We start from the raw sequence: 15574 nt of genomic DNA on the forward strand, positions 1-15574 counted from the left end.
CTAAGTTTTATTATAAAAAAAAGACTTGTAGAAATTTTCACTAGGTCCTTGAAAAGCCCATCCATGATCATCTCCAACATTAAAAAGTTCGCCGTTTCGAAGGCGAAACACTAACAAAACTAAAACTAAGAACAATAGATGTTTAGAGGCCATAACTATAAAAAACGCAAACTTAGATCATTACTTGAACGAAGTGGCGGTTTTTTATTACTTGAATTTTCAATTACATAAAAAAATTTACAAACATAAAATATCATAATTAACCCACATAACATTTTTAACCGACGTAGGAAATCTTGATCAGAGTACACATAATATAATCATGCATCTGCTTATCGTGGAACTCATCCCTTCCTCGATACATACGTTTTCTTTTGAATACTTTTTTTGGTTCTAGAGATCTAAGTATCTTCCCCGAATGTACCACCGTCATAGTATCAGTTAGTTCTCTATCTTTATCTGACTCATCATCCGTTGTCGCAACATCTAAACATATATTTATTGCTGTAATTTAAATTAATCTATATGAATATGCATCTCTTCATCAGAAGAATCCATTAATTATGAAACTATAAGTAAGCAAATTGAGGACAATAATGGGAAAAATAGGTAGATAATGTAAAATGTATGAAGATTAGGCGTGAATAAATTGAATGCAGTAGGGTGAGTATATAGGCTGGAATTAGGGGGTAAATCGTCGTTAGAAAAATAAATGTTAACGATAGAGTTTCCACCGAGCGACATAGACTCAACAACCAAAGCTCAACTCTTTATCGCTAGGGTATAGTCTCCACCGTTCGATTGAGACTCAGTCGCTAAACTCTTTTTCCTATAAGGACGCAACGAGTTTGCCGGACAACCTGAAATGAAAAAATGGGGAAATATGCCCTTACTTATAGAAACCGGCCTTAGAATACCCCTATTGCTACCTAGCTTGCGACGCGATAGCGCCCCCGGACGGCCAACCCCGCAATACATCTACAAGGCACAAGCAAACTCAACCAAACAAATTCTATCAAAAATTTATCTCTTGATATCACCATTCTGCCTAAATCATTGGCCACAAACAACAAAAATTCATTATCACCATACCAGACCCTACATCATAACGTTCACAAAACTGATTTTCAAAAAAATACACTATAGATCTCACTAATCTCAGATTCTCAATTAATCATCACCATAATTATACTCATAATTAAGTGAATTTAATCAAAAGTCAAAACCAAATATAGTAGAAGAAAGAATTCTTGTTCCTAGCTACCAAATCTTCACTTTTGAAACCGGCTAAGTAGGTAATCCCCAGCCGTTGAGCATTTCGAAAAATATCAACGGATTAAAACAACTCCGTTTTTCAAACAACCAATCATCACCGTTGATGGAATTATCAACGTGTTTGAGATTTATAAGCATAGGGTTTGAACGTTTGAGACCGCCCCTTTCATGTTTTGAAATTTCTCAGACCGTTTCTTTCTCTCTCTCTAAAAGCCTCCCCTTTCTCTCATTTTCCTCTTTCTGGGTTTGAATTTGGGGTTGTAGGTCTTAAGATCAGACTTGGGGTTCTTAAGATCTGCAATGTGCAGTGGTCTGATTGGGGTAGATTCATCGATTTTGGGGTTGTTACGATTCGATTGTTACTGTGCACATCTTAAAACGGTAGGTTTACTTCTTTTTGAATTTGGATTGGGAAATTTGAGTAATTTGTTGGTGGGTTTGAGTTTAGATTTGTGGGTTTTGAAAATTTTAGAGTGAATTTGGTGATTTGAAGTTGAAAATTTTGAAAATCTGATGGGGAAATGTGGTTTTTAGGGCGTAATTTGATGATGTTGTTAGATGGGTATGGATTTGATTCGGTTGATTAGGTTGAGTTTAGTGGATTTGGTTGATAAGTTTTGACTTGATTAGTCAACTCATTTTGCAGATTAGGTTTGAATTTGATGGTGTTATGTGAGTGTGAATGTTTTTAGGTTTTGGGGCAATTTTTATCGATGGATCGGTTTGATTTTGGCCTAATTTTGATGTTTGAGTGATGGGGTTTAGCTGGTTATGTTTAGATTAAGTAGAGATTTAAATGTGAACTTGATTTGCTGAAATTCTTAATGATATCACTCTATACCTAGCAAGTAAAACCCTTGTCTGAAAGGGGTTTATTAGCTAGCTCAAAATTAGGTTGAAAAGGTACAGATTTGAACTAGATTTAGTGTATATGCCATCTTTTAAGAGTAATTGCTAGTATAAAAAGACAGTGAATTTTGAAAATACAGTATGCTTCAGTTTCTAGTGTTGATGTTTGTCTATTTCCCTCTGATCTTCATTTTTCCACTTCTTGGTTACTCTTGTAGCTACGAGAAGCTTTACTTACAGTCTACGGGGGCTGATAATGATCCGGGGACCTTATTCTCGAGAAAGTTGTCAGCGCGTGGGAATCGGGACACGCATTTTTTTCTGCCAATTTAAAATCAATGGAAAGCGATAGAAATCTGGGGGACGGGGGAGCTGAAACTCATGTTACAGCTCCGGTAGAAGGGAGTAATCAGAATGGGTTACAAAGAACACGAACTTCACATGGGTAAGAATAGTTCCCTGTCCATCTATGTCACTGCACTCCATAGGAATAAGGCACCTTTCATGTGTGAAATTGACAAATTGTATCTTATGTGGTGTTTTTTAGGAGGACAAGCGGCCCTACTAGGCGTTCTACGAAAGGGCAATGGACAGCTGAAGAGGTAATTCAAAATAACTGAAAAATCTGTATTTGGGTGCAAGGAAAAAAACTGAACTATTCCGTGGGTATTTTGTTTGTTTATGAAAATGAAAATGAAGGGCATGAAAGTGATGAAACATATATGATTCCTGTACATGGTTAAGACTATAGATTCTTAGGCTTAGTGAGAGTAGACCCCATATGCAGACAGGTAATCAGCATTAAAATAATCCTGGTGTTGCACTTTGTCAGCACAGACCATCCAGTGCTAAAATCTCCATCAATCATGTTGTGAAATACACATGTATATTTATAACCTGATCTATGCTTATTATGTAAAGTCGTATTTTTCTGGTTCAGTAAAATAAATAACTACTGGTTTTGCTTTTCCACTTCAGTTTGCATGATTTGCCATTAGGGGTTAATTATTTTGTCTGGATCTGTTAACAATGTGGCATTTGGTTATTGTATACAGGATACAATTCTATGCCGAGCTGTTCAGCGTTTTAAGGGGCGAAATTGGAAAAAGATTGGTACTGCTTTTGACTTTATAATCATCATACTGGAAATGAGTACAAATTGCTCTAATGGCACTATATAGCAAACGTTTTATTGGGTAAACATTTAGATTAGGAGGACTAGCATCTTATTCTTTCCCCAAAGAGTTCCTGTTATTTAATCATCATTGTTTTGCATCCTAGACTATGTTCCTGTCAAATTTCTGAGACCTTGGAAAAGCTTGGTGAAAAAGCTCTCCTATAATCTACCTTCTTTTTCCACTCTAAACTAGCCTTTTTTATTTCCTTCCTACATCATATTTATTGTTCCTCTATGATGAATCTGACCATTCATATCTCGGAATTCTTTCCTAAAGTTTCTTGGTCTCCCCTATGCGTGAGTGGACTGTCCTTTAATAGACAGTGACCTATTTCTTCTAATGCTTCATGTACTTTTGTGTTTTTTCACATTGTCATATGACATTATTATTGTGACTATGCAGCTGAATGTTTTAAGGATCGAACAGATGTACAGTGCCTACATCGGTGGCAGAAGGTTTTGAATCCAGAGCTTGTTAAAGGTCCATGGTCGAAAGAGGTGAATGATTCTGGATGTTGGTTTTTGTGCTGCTATTATTTGCTTTCATGTATAAAATTTGTTGTTATATTATATTTACAGGAGGATGAAGTAATAGTTGAGTTGGTTAAAAAACATGGGGCAAAGAAATGGTCCACTATTGCACAAGCTTTGCCTGGTCGCATAGGAAAGCAGTGCCGGGAAAGGTACAACTCCAACACAATATCAAACTTAGTATCGGTTCAGACTTCCGTAAGTCTATACTGTTTGACTTCTATTAGACTGTTTTGCACCTTGACGTGCAACTTTGCAACTCAAAAACAAAATTTCACCAGCTTTTCGGCTCATGGGTTACCTGACACTGAATGCTTCTTCTGTTACTGCATTTGATATACCCTGGGTTGCTCTTCCGAACTAGGTTTTAATAGTTCTGATTGCCCCACATTCATCAGTAGATGATATACTAATTACAACAGTAACTCAGTTTCTGATTTAAGATGAAGGTCTACTATTTTTTTTTTCATTGTACTGGACAGTTTTTTTCTTGTGTGTTTTTCCTTTTCACATTTCCTTTGGGTTTTAGGTGGCATAATCATCTCAATCCAAATATTAACAAAGAGGCATGGACTCAGGAGGAGGAGGTGGCCCTGATTCACGCTCATCAAATTTATGGGAACAAATGGGCCGAGTTAACAAAGTTCTTACCGGGAAGGTATTTTTTTAGCTGTCCCTTAAGAAATGTTGTTATCAGATTAGTTTTCTGTATGCTACCGGTTGCGCTTGTGCTCTCTTTTTATTCTTTTTCATCATTTTCCTTTTTGCACATTTTAAGTTCTTCTATTTGTTTTTCTCTAATCTGATTATTGAATTATTTTCTGCTTTTGCGTCCTCAGAACAGATAATATGATAAAAAATCATTGGAACAGTTCTGTGAAAAAGAAACTAGATTCTTATTTGGCATCAGGTCTTCTAGCTCAGTTTCAGGGTCTGCCTCATGTGGGCAACCCAAACCAGTATCCCCCTTCTTCTTCGAGAGCACAAAATAGTGGCAGAGATGATAGTTGTCTGAAAGATGGGTCGGAAATGGAAGAGGTGTCAGAATGTAGTCAACCTTCAACTGCTCATGCGTGCTCCCAAACTGACAATAACATGGATAATAGCTATATTCCAGTACATTCACAGGATGACTTTAGATTGACTGAAGAGTTTGGTCACATAGAATCACAAACTTCAAATCCGTCATGTTCCCAGCAGTATTATACCACTTTAGAAGAAGTTGCGTGTGCTGGCCGAGAAATACCTTGTGGTCAGGCTACATCTGTTAAGTCCCCTGCGCATAATTTTATGTGTCACTCTGGGAATTCTGAATATTTTCTACAGGAGCCCTCTGCTTTTTTCGAACCATCTAGACATTGTACAACGGGGGCTAAAGAAAACCTTGAAACAGGATCGTTGATGTCTGGAGGAAGTTCTATGGAGCATAATGTGGTTAGGGCTGATAACCAGGAGCAGGCCTCTATGTCTCAAACTGACCGTTCTGGTGTTTTCAACTCAGAAGAAGGGACGAATGGATGTTTTTCTTCGGTAAATGGACACTCCAATGCAATGATTTGCCGATCTGATAGTCAAAACTCTGAAACTGTTAGAAGTTTAGCTCCACAACCGTATTATCCACTAAACTCCTCTGACATGTTAGCAACATACTGCGGTGAACCTTTAATGAATTACTCAAGTCTGCTTTGTGCTGGTGAAGGAACGGTCAGTTTTGGTAACAAATGTAGTGGAATGAGAGACATGCCAAGTGGAATTCAGGACCCTGAGGCCTTTACGAGCTCCTGTGATGGGTTCATCTATCCTGAGGCTGGTTGTAGTAACTCTCCCTGCGATGATGATATAGAGAAAGATTGCCTGCCTTCGAACCCCAAGTGGGTTAAAGATGCTTCAAAACCAGTTCCTGTTGATATATTTGCTTCATTGAACCTAGATGGTGTCGAAACCCATACAAGCGTGGATAAAGGCAGAAAACATGATGTTGAAGATCCGGACCAGGGGACTTTATTCTACGAACCACCTCGCTTTCCAAGCCTGGATCTTCCATTTCTTAGCTGTGATCTGATACAATCTGGGGGTGACTTACAACAAGCATACAGCCCCCTTGGTATCCGCCAACATACAATGTCGTCCATGAACTGCTACTCTCCGTACAGACTATTTGATTCACCATCTCGAGATGATAGTCCTGATGGAGTTTTGAAGAGTGCTGCAAAAAGCTTTCAAGGCACACCTTCCATTCTGAAGAAACGACCGCGAGAATTCTTTTCACCTTTACAGGATAGAAAATGTGGGAAAAAACATGACGGGAAAATGAACAGCAGTGAATCTCCTGGTCTAGATGTTGTTTTTGATGAAAACGTAGTGGGCAACATTACGTTATCTGCTATCAAGAGTGTTCTTTTTTCTCCACCAAATAACCATAAAAATCATCTGGGCGTCTCCACTTCTGACAAAGAAAATGTGGATCATGGTGGGGTCTCTTCTTCAGATGGTAGGATTTTGGAAAATGCGTCTGAAACAGGGCCTAGAAGAAATCAAGAGGCTGATGACAGACTTGTTGCTTCAGATACAATGGATCTTGGTGACACCACCGAAATGGTAACTTCACCTATCCTCGTGTAATATCTGTAGTAGTATGAATAGGCCTTTATCATGATGATCTCGTTTTTCTCTTCCTTATTGACCCTTCCTGTGATTCGCAGTCACTAACATTACCTTGATTTCAGCAGTTAAAATTGTATGCATGAGTCATTGTGGTTCTTTATACTCTTCGTCTGAGTACTGAATTGGATCCAATCGATCTTTTTTCTAACTTATTAACTGAGGGCTTTTGCTCACCCTTGAATTATCATGTGATATTAAACTTCAAGGCATTCTTATCTCCCAGGTGCAACAGCCCAGCAGAGTCCTTGTTGAGCATAACATAAATGATCGTGTTTTCTTTTCCCCTGACCGAGAAAGATATCCTACAAATAGAGTTTTCAATGCTCAGAGTCCAAAAGATCAACATTCCAGAAGCTTGGAGACATCATCAGCTCAGAATGCTCAAAGTGGTCGTTCAGAGCATTGCTCTGTAAATGTATTCGTTTCTCCTGCTTCAGAGAGGAGGAACGGAAGGCGTTTAGTTCCAGCAACGTCGGCACAATGTTTTCCGTTATCGCTGCCGCTTGAAGTTGCAAGTAAGAATGCTGCGATTGATGGTGACACAGAGAATATCAGCTTGTAAGTATATACTCTTGTGGGCTTGGATTAATATTACTGACATGTTTACTTTTCATTGAGGCTATGTGGTTCTTGGTAACATCATGTTTACAGTACTGATAAGCCTTTGCTTTGCCTCATCTAATTTGTATATCTTGATTATAGGTTTAGTGGGACACCTTCTATCAAGAAAGGGTTTGAATCTCCTTCGGCATGGAAGTCCCCTTGGTTTATGAACTCCTTCTTGCCTGGTCCAAGAGTTGATACAGACATAACAATTGAGGTACTACATTTTTTTTTATACTTAATGAAGTTACTTCTAGGATTGCGTTATCATACCTTTGTTCACTCAGCTAATCTGTCGCTGTGATCTGTTTAACATATGCAACTGAAAATAGCTGCTACCCTTTAACTAAATCTGTACTATTTAATCATCTAGACTTTTCTCCAATCTGGAAACTTCTTCACTTCTACTGTAGCTTTCATTGATCTTGTTTTTCACTTCCTACACACAGCATTCAAGATTGAGATAATTCGATTTATTACTAGGATGCCCTATAACATCATCCGCAGAGTCACTTACCAATATGCTTACAATGTGCAGGACATAGGGTATTTCATGAGCCCTGGAGAGAGAAGCTATGATGCACTTGGGTTAATGCAACAGTTGCGTGAGCAAACTGCAGCAGTAGTTGCAGAAGCCCATGAAGTTTTAGCAAGTGGCCAAAAAGATCCGCCTGATGGAAAACTTTGTGATCAGGAGAATTCAGGCAACGAGCTCTTGGTAAACATCCTTCTGGTTTCCAACTGATTCTTTACCTCCATTTCTTCATCTTCGTAAAACTAACTTTTTCTTCCTCTTCAGACGGAGCGGCGTGTTCTTGATTTCAGTGAATGTGGCACACCTGGGAAGGGAACAGAGAACAGGAGGTCCGCGGGTGCGACTTCAGTAAGCTTCTCAAGTCCTTCTTATTTGATGAAAGGTTGCAGGTAGTAGTTAGTAGTCATGTCAGCCAAATGGCTCTGTGCCATTTTCTTATGTTACGAAATATATATACATACATGTTGTTTGCCTTTTTAAGCATTTTGTTCTCCATTTTTTCCTCTTTCTTTTGTGAAAGTTCTTGTAACTTATCTGATTTAATCAGTTAAGAGTTGTAGAGTCAAGCTTAATCATGAAATCCTTGTAAGTGAGTCCCTGAATAGCGATGATTGTACTGATATTCATTTTTCTTCAACAACAATGTGTAAAAATTGTTTTCTTATGTTGTTCCACATTTTTGTTTCATTTCATATTAACAATTCAATTCTGGTACATCCTCTCAAACCACTGCACTGCCAAATGGCTGCAGTAATCGGGTACATATAACTGCAGAATTCATCCGGAAACTAAGCCTGCTGAAACTACCATTAAAGGAAGAAAGTTTTGCCGTAGTTTCTTTGGGTTGACAATTGTGTATTCTATTTTATTGGTCTACATCTATATTCATGAACTTGTTTTTTTAACATTCAAGACCGGCCACAATAATTGATAGTTTATGTCCACTCTTAATCTGATAATATTTTCTAATTACCGGGAATCAATTTCAGTTCAACTGAGAATCAATTCTAATTCAACTGAGCCTATTCCAATGTACACATTTCCTTTGATTCTTTCGGTCTAAGTGTCTATTTTAAGAACTTGTCATTTTGGCAAGAACAATCAATTCTTTTTAAGTGATTGAAAGAGAGACATAATAGGAAATCAAGGGTGAATTTTACTTTCACTACCCCTGTAATTTGACCATAATTCCTGTTTTAGGGGGCATTTTTGTCTATTTGAGGGAGAGAATTATAGGTAGAATGGTGGTTAAAATTTCATTGTTATTTCCGGGCTTTTTGCAAACTTGACTTGTTAACATAAAATTTGAACCATTCAATGTTTTGAAACTCCAACAAAAATAAAAATCTCTTATTTTCTCAAACATGCACCCCACGTTCATTTGACACCAGAATATAACCTACAAACTGAAATCAATAAACATTTTTTTCAAAACCATTTTTTCATATCAAATTCTTTCATTTCTCAACTTGGGGTCTCTTCTTTTCTTTCTCAATCTCCCTCAAGAGCTGCATCCTGCATTGACATCGTGTTTAAGATTGTGTTTTCGTGTTTTCGAGAGCATTACTAGTATTGCAAGATAAGAGTCATTAATCATTATAAGGCGCGTTGAGAAAACAGTAGTACCAATGGTTGTCAATCTAGTTCGAACTTACGATGGTCGTTCGAGCTCTTGAACAAGAAGATAATAATATTGAAAGATCAGGATTGCATTCGAATACTAACAATAAAGCCATGTACGAACCTAATACAGGACGAAGAAAATCACACAGTTTGATTTTGGATAATGTAACTGGTGCTCCACCAGTAGATGACAAGGTTTCATCAAGAAGTCATGGATCAAATGTTCCGAGTTCGTTAGAGAATCAACAAATCGGTTCTGTATTTAACAAGGATAGAGGACCGAAATCACGGTTGGGCAATGGAGGTGGTTTACCATTGGCAAGGGATAAAAATTCTGGTAAATATATCTTCGTTTGTCTCTTTGAAACCGTCTTCGACTATTTAGTATTCATTTCTGAAATTTTGTCTTCTTTTACCCCTTGGATAGCATTGAAGATCGATAACACGTTGCATAGAACATGTCAAGCTAAAGATATTGTATAGAATTTGATGTTAAATTGTTCATTTTTTTGTTGGGTTGGATTCAGATATTGAAATGATGAAAGAAAGGTTTGCAAAGTTGCTGTTAGGTGAAGATATGTCAGGTGGAGGAAAAGGAGTTTCTTCGGCTCTGGCGCTTTCGAACGCCATTACTAACTTAGCAGGTGTTTATGATATGGATGTTGCGTCTCTTCTTGCTTCAAAAGTATAAGATTATCGGTTTTCACACGCGGTCTAGTCCATTTTGTTATGCTAATACCTGCTTGTTTTTGCAACCAATTGCAGCATCTGTTTTTGGTGAGCAGTCACGTCTGGAGCCGATGTCAGTTGAAAGAAAAGCAAGGTGGAGAAAAGAAATTGATTGGTTGTTATCTGTGACCGATCATATCGTAGAATTCGTCCCTTCTCAACAGAAATCTAAAGATGGAGTTAACATGGAGGTAAAAGTCTCTCCATCTCTCTGCTCACTTGCATAAAAATTTGTGTGCCACAATCATCTGAAAGCCCAACTGTTTTTCATGTGACAGATTATGACAACTTGTCAGCGGAAGGATCTCCTCATGAACATCCCGGCCCTGCGCAAGCTGGATGCCATGCTCATTGTAAGAACCCAATCTCTTTCTGGAAGTCTTCCAGTGTATTAGGCCTAGTTTTTGCATTACTAATGTCTTTGTAATAAACAGGAGCATTTGGAAAACTTCAAAGATCAGAATGAATTCTATTACGTCTCCAAAGATGCTAAAGATGCCGAAAAGAGGAATGATGACAAATGGTGGCTACCCACTCCTAAAGTCCCACCAAATGGACTGTCTGATGTTTCAAGAAAATGGCTTCAGTTTATCAAGGAGTCTGTAAACCAGGTACTGAAAGCAGCCATGGCCATCAACGCACAAGTTTTGTCAGAAATGCAGATACCTGAAGATTACATTGAATCCCTTCCTAAGGTAAAGAAAGAGAACCAAAACCATGATTTCCAAAATTTTGCAGAATATCGGTTCATTCGGCTAATGGTTTGTGATCTTCTTTTTCTTTTCTTGTCAGAATGGTAGAGCAAGTCTTGGAGACTCGATTTACCGGAGTATAACAGACGAATCATTCGATCCTGGCGAATTCCTATCAACTTTAGACTTATCATCAGAGCACAAAATCCTTGATCTCAAGAATAGAATTGAAGCATCTATTGTAATTTGGAAAAGAAAAATGACCAACAAAGATTCCAAGTCTTCTTGGGGTTCTGCTGTTAGTTTAGAAAAGAGAGAAATCTTTGAAGACAGAGCTGAAACAATCTTGCTTCTTCTTAAACATCGGTTCCCGGGCATCCCTCAGTCGTCGCTCGACATTAGCAAGATCCAGTTTAACAAGGTATGAACTATGAGCCTATTGCAACATTGTGCATTTTTCAGTTTTAGTGTAAATGTTTAAAAGATGCATACGGTTGCGAATTACGCAGGATGTTGGACAGTCTATTCTAGAGAGCTACTCAAGAATACTAGAAAGCTTGGCTTTCACAGTCATGTCGCGGATAGAAGACGTACTTTACGCTGATTCTCTTGTGCACAACCCGTCACTGGGAGAATCGAACCGAACACTTACATTAGATCCTCCTAGCACTGACGAAGAACCAACGCAACTAGAAACACCGGGTTCAATGACACTATTCGATTTCATGGGTTGGGATGATTCAGCAGAAAATGATGACAAGAGCAAGGACTCAATGGGTGGCAATGCAGACACCATGTTGAAAATTGATGATGCCAAAGTTAAGAACAAGCTTGGTAATGTTGTGACTAATAACAACAAGAGGTTTTCTTATATAGAGAAACTTGAGAACTTGGGTGGCCTTAGAAGCCCGACGGCTCGCCATTAAAAAAGACACACAGATCATGCATATACGAAAAATCGAAAAGGCGGAAACAGAAAAGAGAGTGAGAGTTTATATTCTAAGTGTAAATATTCAGACCCAAAACACAAAGAAGCCATTCATAGAGGACATATGAGAATTTGTATGGCTCTTGTTCTTCATTTTCTTCCTACAAATTTATGTAACAGAAGGAAGAATGTTTAAAGCATAGGGTTTGATTTTCCATTTGTATTCTTAACCGAGCTTTAGAACGGCTCTACGTAGTAGATTTTTCTAGTTATACTGAGAAATTTGTTCTTCATTCTTCTAACTTTGTATTGCCATAGTCTATTAATTCAATTTTCTCACTTCTCTTTAGCTCTACTACAAATTCTCAAATATATATATCATAAAATGATCTTAAATTGACTTCGAATCGAATCGTTTATGATGTACACACGAAAACAAGACTAGTTATAAACCAATGTCATAGTTACAAATTCTGAAAATGAAGATAAACTGTAATCCAAAACACAAAGGAAGTTGAGTTTTTGGATGTAGAAATTTCATTTTCATCATTTAGATCTTTCCGCGAGGACCCATCTTAGGGGGCAATTGAGGACCCTTCTTGATTGGTAAGATATCACCTGAGACTGTTGAACTCAAGTATGCAAGTGTTGAACCTCCTCCCAATATCAAGAACTTGAGCAACAAACCTCTCTTGGTGAATGGAGCTGCAAATGTCTCAAAGAATTTGCTCTGCACGTTGTAAGACCGATATTTAGCAACACTCTTGGTTACCAACCGTCACCATATATACCGTTGTATATTTAACTACTAAAATTTATTCATTCATCTAATAAAGAAAATAGATCCATGGAAATGTTATGTTACCTGGAGAGAGTTGTAGGGAGATGGTGCGTCAGAACCGTACAAGTCCCATTGTCCGGTAGTGTTACCGATGTCTTCTAAGTCGAAGTACACACTTTTGTCACCGTATTTGGCAACTACGGCACCGGTCCTATATACAAACATTCAAAAATCAGTATACTGCAACGAACATAACAATGATTTAATCAAATTATTACTTTGATTGTTATTAACTGAAGTTATCACCTGATTTTAGTTTGTCTGAGACTACGGCGAGCAGTAGGCTTAACGGAAAGCTTGGTTCCGGTGATTGAGCTTCCTCCGAGGCCTTTAACGACGGTAGGTTGTACAACAGCTAAGGTTGCAAGAGAAGCCATTGGTGTTGAAGTTGTATTCACTGAAACGTTTTTGTCTCTGAATTCTGTGGTGTAATGTTTATTTGGGAGTCAGAAGTGAGTTTTTAGTAGAAGTGTGTTTGGATTTTAGTTTTGATTATTTGTGGGAGGGAAAGGAGTATCTAATTCGAAGAATCAAGGAAACAGCATTTAGGAGATGACAAGTGGATTTTATTTGGATAAGCCTATCGTTTCCTGATCTCTCATTAGTTTGCTTTTCTATTCTGAAATGATCTCTCATTCGGCTAGTTCTATCTCTTCTGACAATTTTAGTTCCGGTTGTCTTTGGTGCTTATAGAATTTTTAATAATGCAAAGGCCTGATTGTGGATCTTGATTATTGTTCATTTTTTTCCCCTGACATTTTTACTTTTTTTTGTTTGGTTTCAAATATTCACTGATAGTCAAAAGAGAATACAAAACGAATTGATCAGAAATAACTCCATTCAACCCCTGTAAATTAGGGTGTTTGGAGTTCGATTTCAAGAAGCAAAACAGTCACAAATTAAATGGGAACCAAATTTCAGAATGATTTATAGAAATAAAGAATCTATTTCAAGTGGAGCAAGATCTTTTTGCTCCTGACTTCTAGGATTAACCACTGCTTCTGGAGCACTTCTGCTTTTTCAGAAGCAAAAGTCAATCCCAGAAATTAGAGGCAAAAAGAATTTGCTTCACAAAAAAGTTGCGCCCTCCATCTTTTTTATCTGTCCGCTTTGGTTAAGTCAAAATATTTAAGGAGATTGGAGGAACTATCGTGACTATCCTTATTAAATGCTAGATTATTACTAACATTAAAACTAACATGTGTAATGTATTAAAAGAACATATATCAGACAATTCGAGATAACAAACCTCACCATCTACCGATCTTAATTTCAACTGTTAATTTTGAACGGTTGATATTCTAAGGGGTGTGGTGGTTTTATACATCTCGAATTGCGCTAATTTTTGTAGGAATGTAGAGTCTTATAACAGGAATATATCATCAAAATTTTAGACTTAAATTCATTGTCGTTTGGTTTTAGCGGAGAAAATGACGCAAATTATATCTGACCTTGTCCATCTAAGAGTGTCCATGAATCCTCCTTTTTAAAAAATATATCGTACATATATTACAAGAACTAATTAAAATAAAACAGATGAAGTCCACTTGGAAGACCCAAAGAAGCTTATATAAGCTTGTCACAAGCATGAAGCATGTCATAGTACCCTTCACAGGCTAACAAAAGAAATTTGTGCACACTCCCAAACTCACTGTCAGAGTACCAGACCACTATAATTCTGTGTACAAAAACAACACCAGCTAAATAGGGGCAAAATACGTGTTTAATATAAAATGCAAACCCTTGCTTTTCGCTTATACATTCAGAAATCGAAGATGGTACGCTTGTGCCATCTCGTTACCCAGCTCACCTTCCGCTTCACCGATTCTTCACGGAGTCCAGTCAATTATGGACTCAACCCTTTTGAACAGACCGGAAAGTTACTGTATCCTTTTGAATTGGACATTTTGAAATGCGGGTACCAAAATACACCACCAATTTTTTTCTTATGCAACTTGTATGGACTAAACTCAAATATAATTCCGAGAGTTACAACTTAATGAATCTCGATCATAAATTATATGAAGAGTTTATATATGTTACTCTCATAATCAACATGTGTTCGTTAACAGATCCGTGAACCTGATTATACCATGAGAGTTCTTGGATGATTCCAAAGATCAATTTCCAAGATCAATCAAGTCGTATCCAACAATTACGATGGACGTATCTACTTTGATAGATTTACATACAACCTGTGATATTTCAATTATAAAGATAAACAATATAATGCGGAAAAAAAAATAACACAAACATCATAAATTTTGTTAACGAGGAAACCGCAAGTGCATAAAAACCCCCGGACCTTGTCCATATTTGAACACCAAACTGTATTAAGCCGCTGCAGACTCTAGCATACTATCAAAACTTCAAACTGGAATGTAGTTGAGACCGGATCTACCATCACAACGATTCAATTACATTCGCGCTTCTTACGCCTCTTGAATCTCGCAAGACTCCGCGTAATTGATTCCCTTAGCTGACGTCCTTTACATCCTAAGAGTTGTTTCAACTCATTTGAAGACTTTAAACCAATCTGCCTCCCACAGATAAGCCTATATATGATTTCCGTTCTGATCAAAGATCAAGGTGAAATAGGAAATCAATTGAAATAGACAAAGTCTAGCAAACCTCAAATACGGTGCTTACGACTCCCTAAGAGAAGCATAAATTATTATTCACCTCACAAGTAATTCTTACTTCGATTTAATTAAGAATCGTTATAGAGGAATATACCCGTGGAATCACAAAGTCTGAGACGAAGAAATTTGTGATTTCTATATATCTCGCATGTTGGAGATAAAGGCTCAAAAATCAGTAACAAGTTCATCCAACTGTTCTTTTAGGCGTGTTTCCCAGTAATCAACAATTTCAACATCAAAATAATGTTTATATATTGACTTAGATGTGATAGTTCTCTCAGGTGAATCTAAGCTTTAAAAAACATCTGGTAATTTCTGAACTGGTACGTTATTAGAGATAGGCTCGTCCATAATAATCAGATTGCTTCAAACACAGACTTATGAAGTCTTAGCGTGCTTGCCTGCTCTGATACCAATTGAAAAAGCGGGGGTCTAATAACCACACCCAATATTTCACTTAGCAATATGTATGAACCAACTCCAAT

The 15574-nt window shown here is 37.5% G+C and overlaps 3 protein-coding genes across 3 annotated transcripts; 2 read left to right on the top strand and 1 right to left on the bottom strand.

Annotated features, from left to right (window-relative positions):
• Window positions 1-1452: 1452 nt before the first annotated feature.
• On the top strand, window positions 1453-8274 carry LOC113318901 (transcription factor MYB3R-1-like). The gene is made up of 12 exons (XM_026567182.1): window positions 1453-1656; window positions 2343-2569; window positions 2672-2726; window positions 3180-3237; window positions 3705-3799; window positions 3881-3984; window positions 4362-4490; window positions 4672-6430; window positions 6720-7054; window positions 7199-7316; window positions 7638-7817; window positions 7899-8274. Exons 2-12 carry the CDS (start codon window positions 2463-2465, stop codon window positions 8025-8027), a joined length of 3069 nt encoding a protein of 1022 aa, XP_026422967.1. The 5' UTR covers window positions 1453-1656; window positions 2343-2462; the 3' UTR covers window positions 8028-8274.
• Window positions 8275-9022: 748 nt separating this feature from the next.
• LOC113317746 (rop guanine nucleotide exchange factor 12-like) lies at window positions 9023-11955 on the top strand. The gene is made up of 7 exons (XM_026565887.1): window positions 9023-9594; window positions 9785-9901; window positions 10023-10177; window positions 10265-10339; window positions 10421-10681; window positions 10779-11099; window positions 11188-11955. Exons 1-7 carry the CDS (start codon window positions 9291-9293, stop codon window positions 11602-11604), a joined length of 1650 nt encoding a protein of 549 aa, XP_026421672.1. The 5' UTR covers window positions 9023-9290; the 3' UTR covers window positions 11605-11955.
• A 7-nt stretch (window positions 11956-11962) lies between these two features.
• On the bottom strand, window positions 11963-12937 carry LOC113317747 (photosystem I reaction center subunit VI, chloroplastic-like). Its single transcript, XM_026565888.1, has 3 exons — window positions 12694-12937; window positions 12472-12598; window positions 11963-12336 (listed from the first exon to the last, which is right to left on the bottom strand). Exons 1-3 carry the CDS (start codon window positions 12822-12824, stop codon window positions 12157-12159), a joined length of 438 nt encoding a protein of 145 aa, XP_026421673.1. The 5' UTR covers window positions 12825-12937; the 3' UTR covers window positions 11963-12156.
• Window positions 12938-15574: the final 2637 nt, after the last annotated feature.

The sequence above is a fragment of the Papaver somniferum genome, chromosome 10 (genome assembly GCF_003573695.1).
Source record: "Papaver somniferum cultivar HN1 chromosome 10, ASM357369v1, whole genome shotgun sequence".
NCBI lineage: Eukaryota > Viridiplantae > Streptophyta > Magnoliopsida > Ranunculales > Papaveraceae > Papaver > Papaver somniferum.

What these genes read in the sequence shown, in the direction of transcription:
- LOC113317747 (XM_026565888.1), bottom strand. Translation starts at nt 12,824, where the DNA reads ATGGCTTCTCTTGCAACCTTAGCTGTTGTACAACCTACCGTCGTTAAA. An exon ending in CTCAGACAAACTAAAATCAG is followed by an intron (nt 12,599 to 12,693) that starts GTGATAACTTCA and finishes GTTTGTATATAG; the next exon opens with GACCGGTGCCGTAGTTGCCA. An exon ending in CTCCCTACAACTCTCTCCAG is followed by an intron (nt 12,337 to 12,471) that starts GTAACATAACAT and finishes TACAACGTGCAG; the next exon opens with AGCAAATTCTTTGAGACATT.
- LOC113317746 (XM_026565887.1), top strand. Translation starts at nt 9,291, where the DNA reads ATGGTCGTTCGAGCTCTTGAACAAGAAGATAATAATATTGAAAGATCA. An exon ending in GGCAAGGGATAAAAATTCTG is followed by an intron (nt 9,595 to 9,784) that starts GTAAATATATCT and finishes GGTTGGATTCAG; the next exon opens with ATATTGAAATGATGAAAGAA. An exon ending in ACATTGAATCCCTTCCTAAG is followed by an intron (nt 10,682 to 10,778) that starts GTAAAGAAAGAG and finishes TTTTCTTGTCAG; the next exon opens with AATGGTAGAGCAAGTCTTGG.
- LOC113318901 (XM_026567182.1), top strand. Translation starts at nt 2,463, where the DNA reads ATGGAAAGCGATAGAAATCTGGGGGACGGGGGAGCTGAAACTCATGTT. An exon ending in AGAACACGAACTTCACATGG is followed by an intron (nt 2,570 to 2,671) that starts GTAAGAATAGTT and finishes GGTGTTTTTTAG; the next exon opens with GAGGACAAGCGGCCCTACTA. An exon ending in GACACAGAGAATATCAGCTT is followed by an intron (nt 7,055 to 7,198) that starts GTAAGTATATAC and finishes TCTTGATTATAG; the next exon opens with GTTTAGTGGGACACCTTCTA.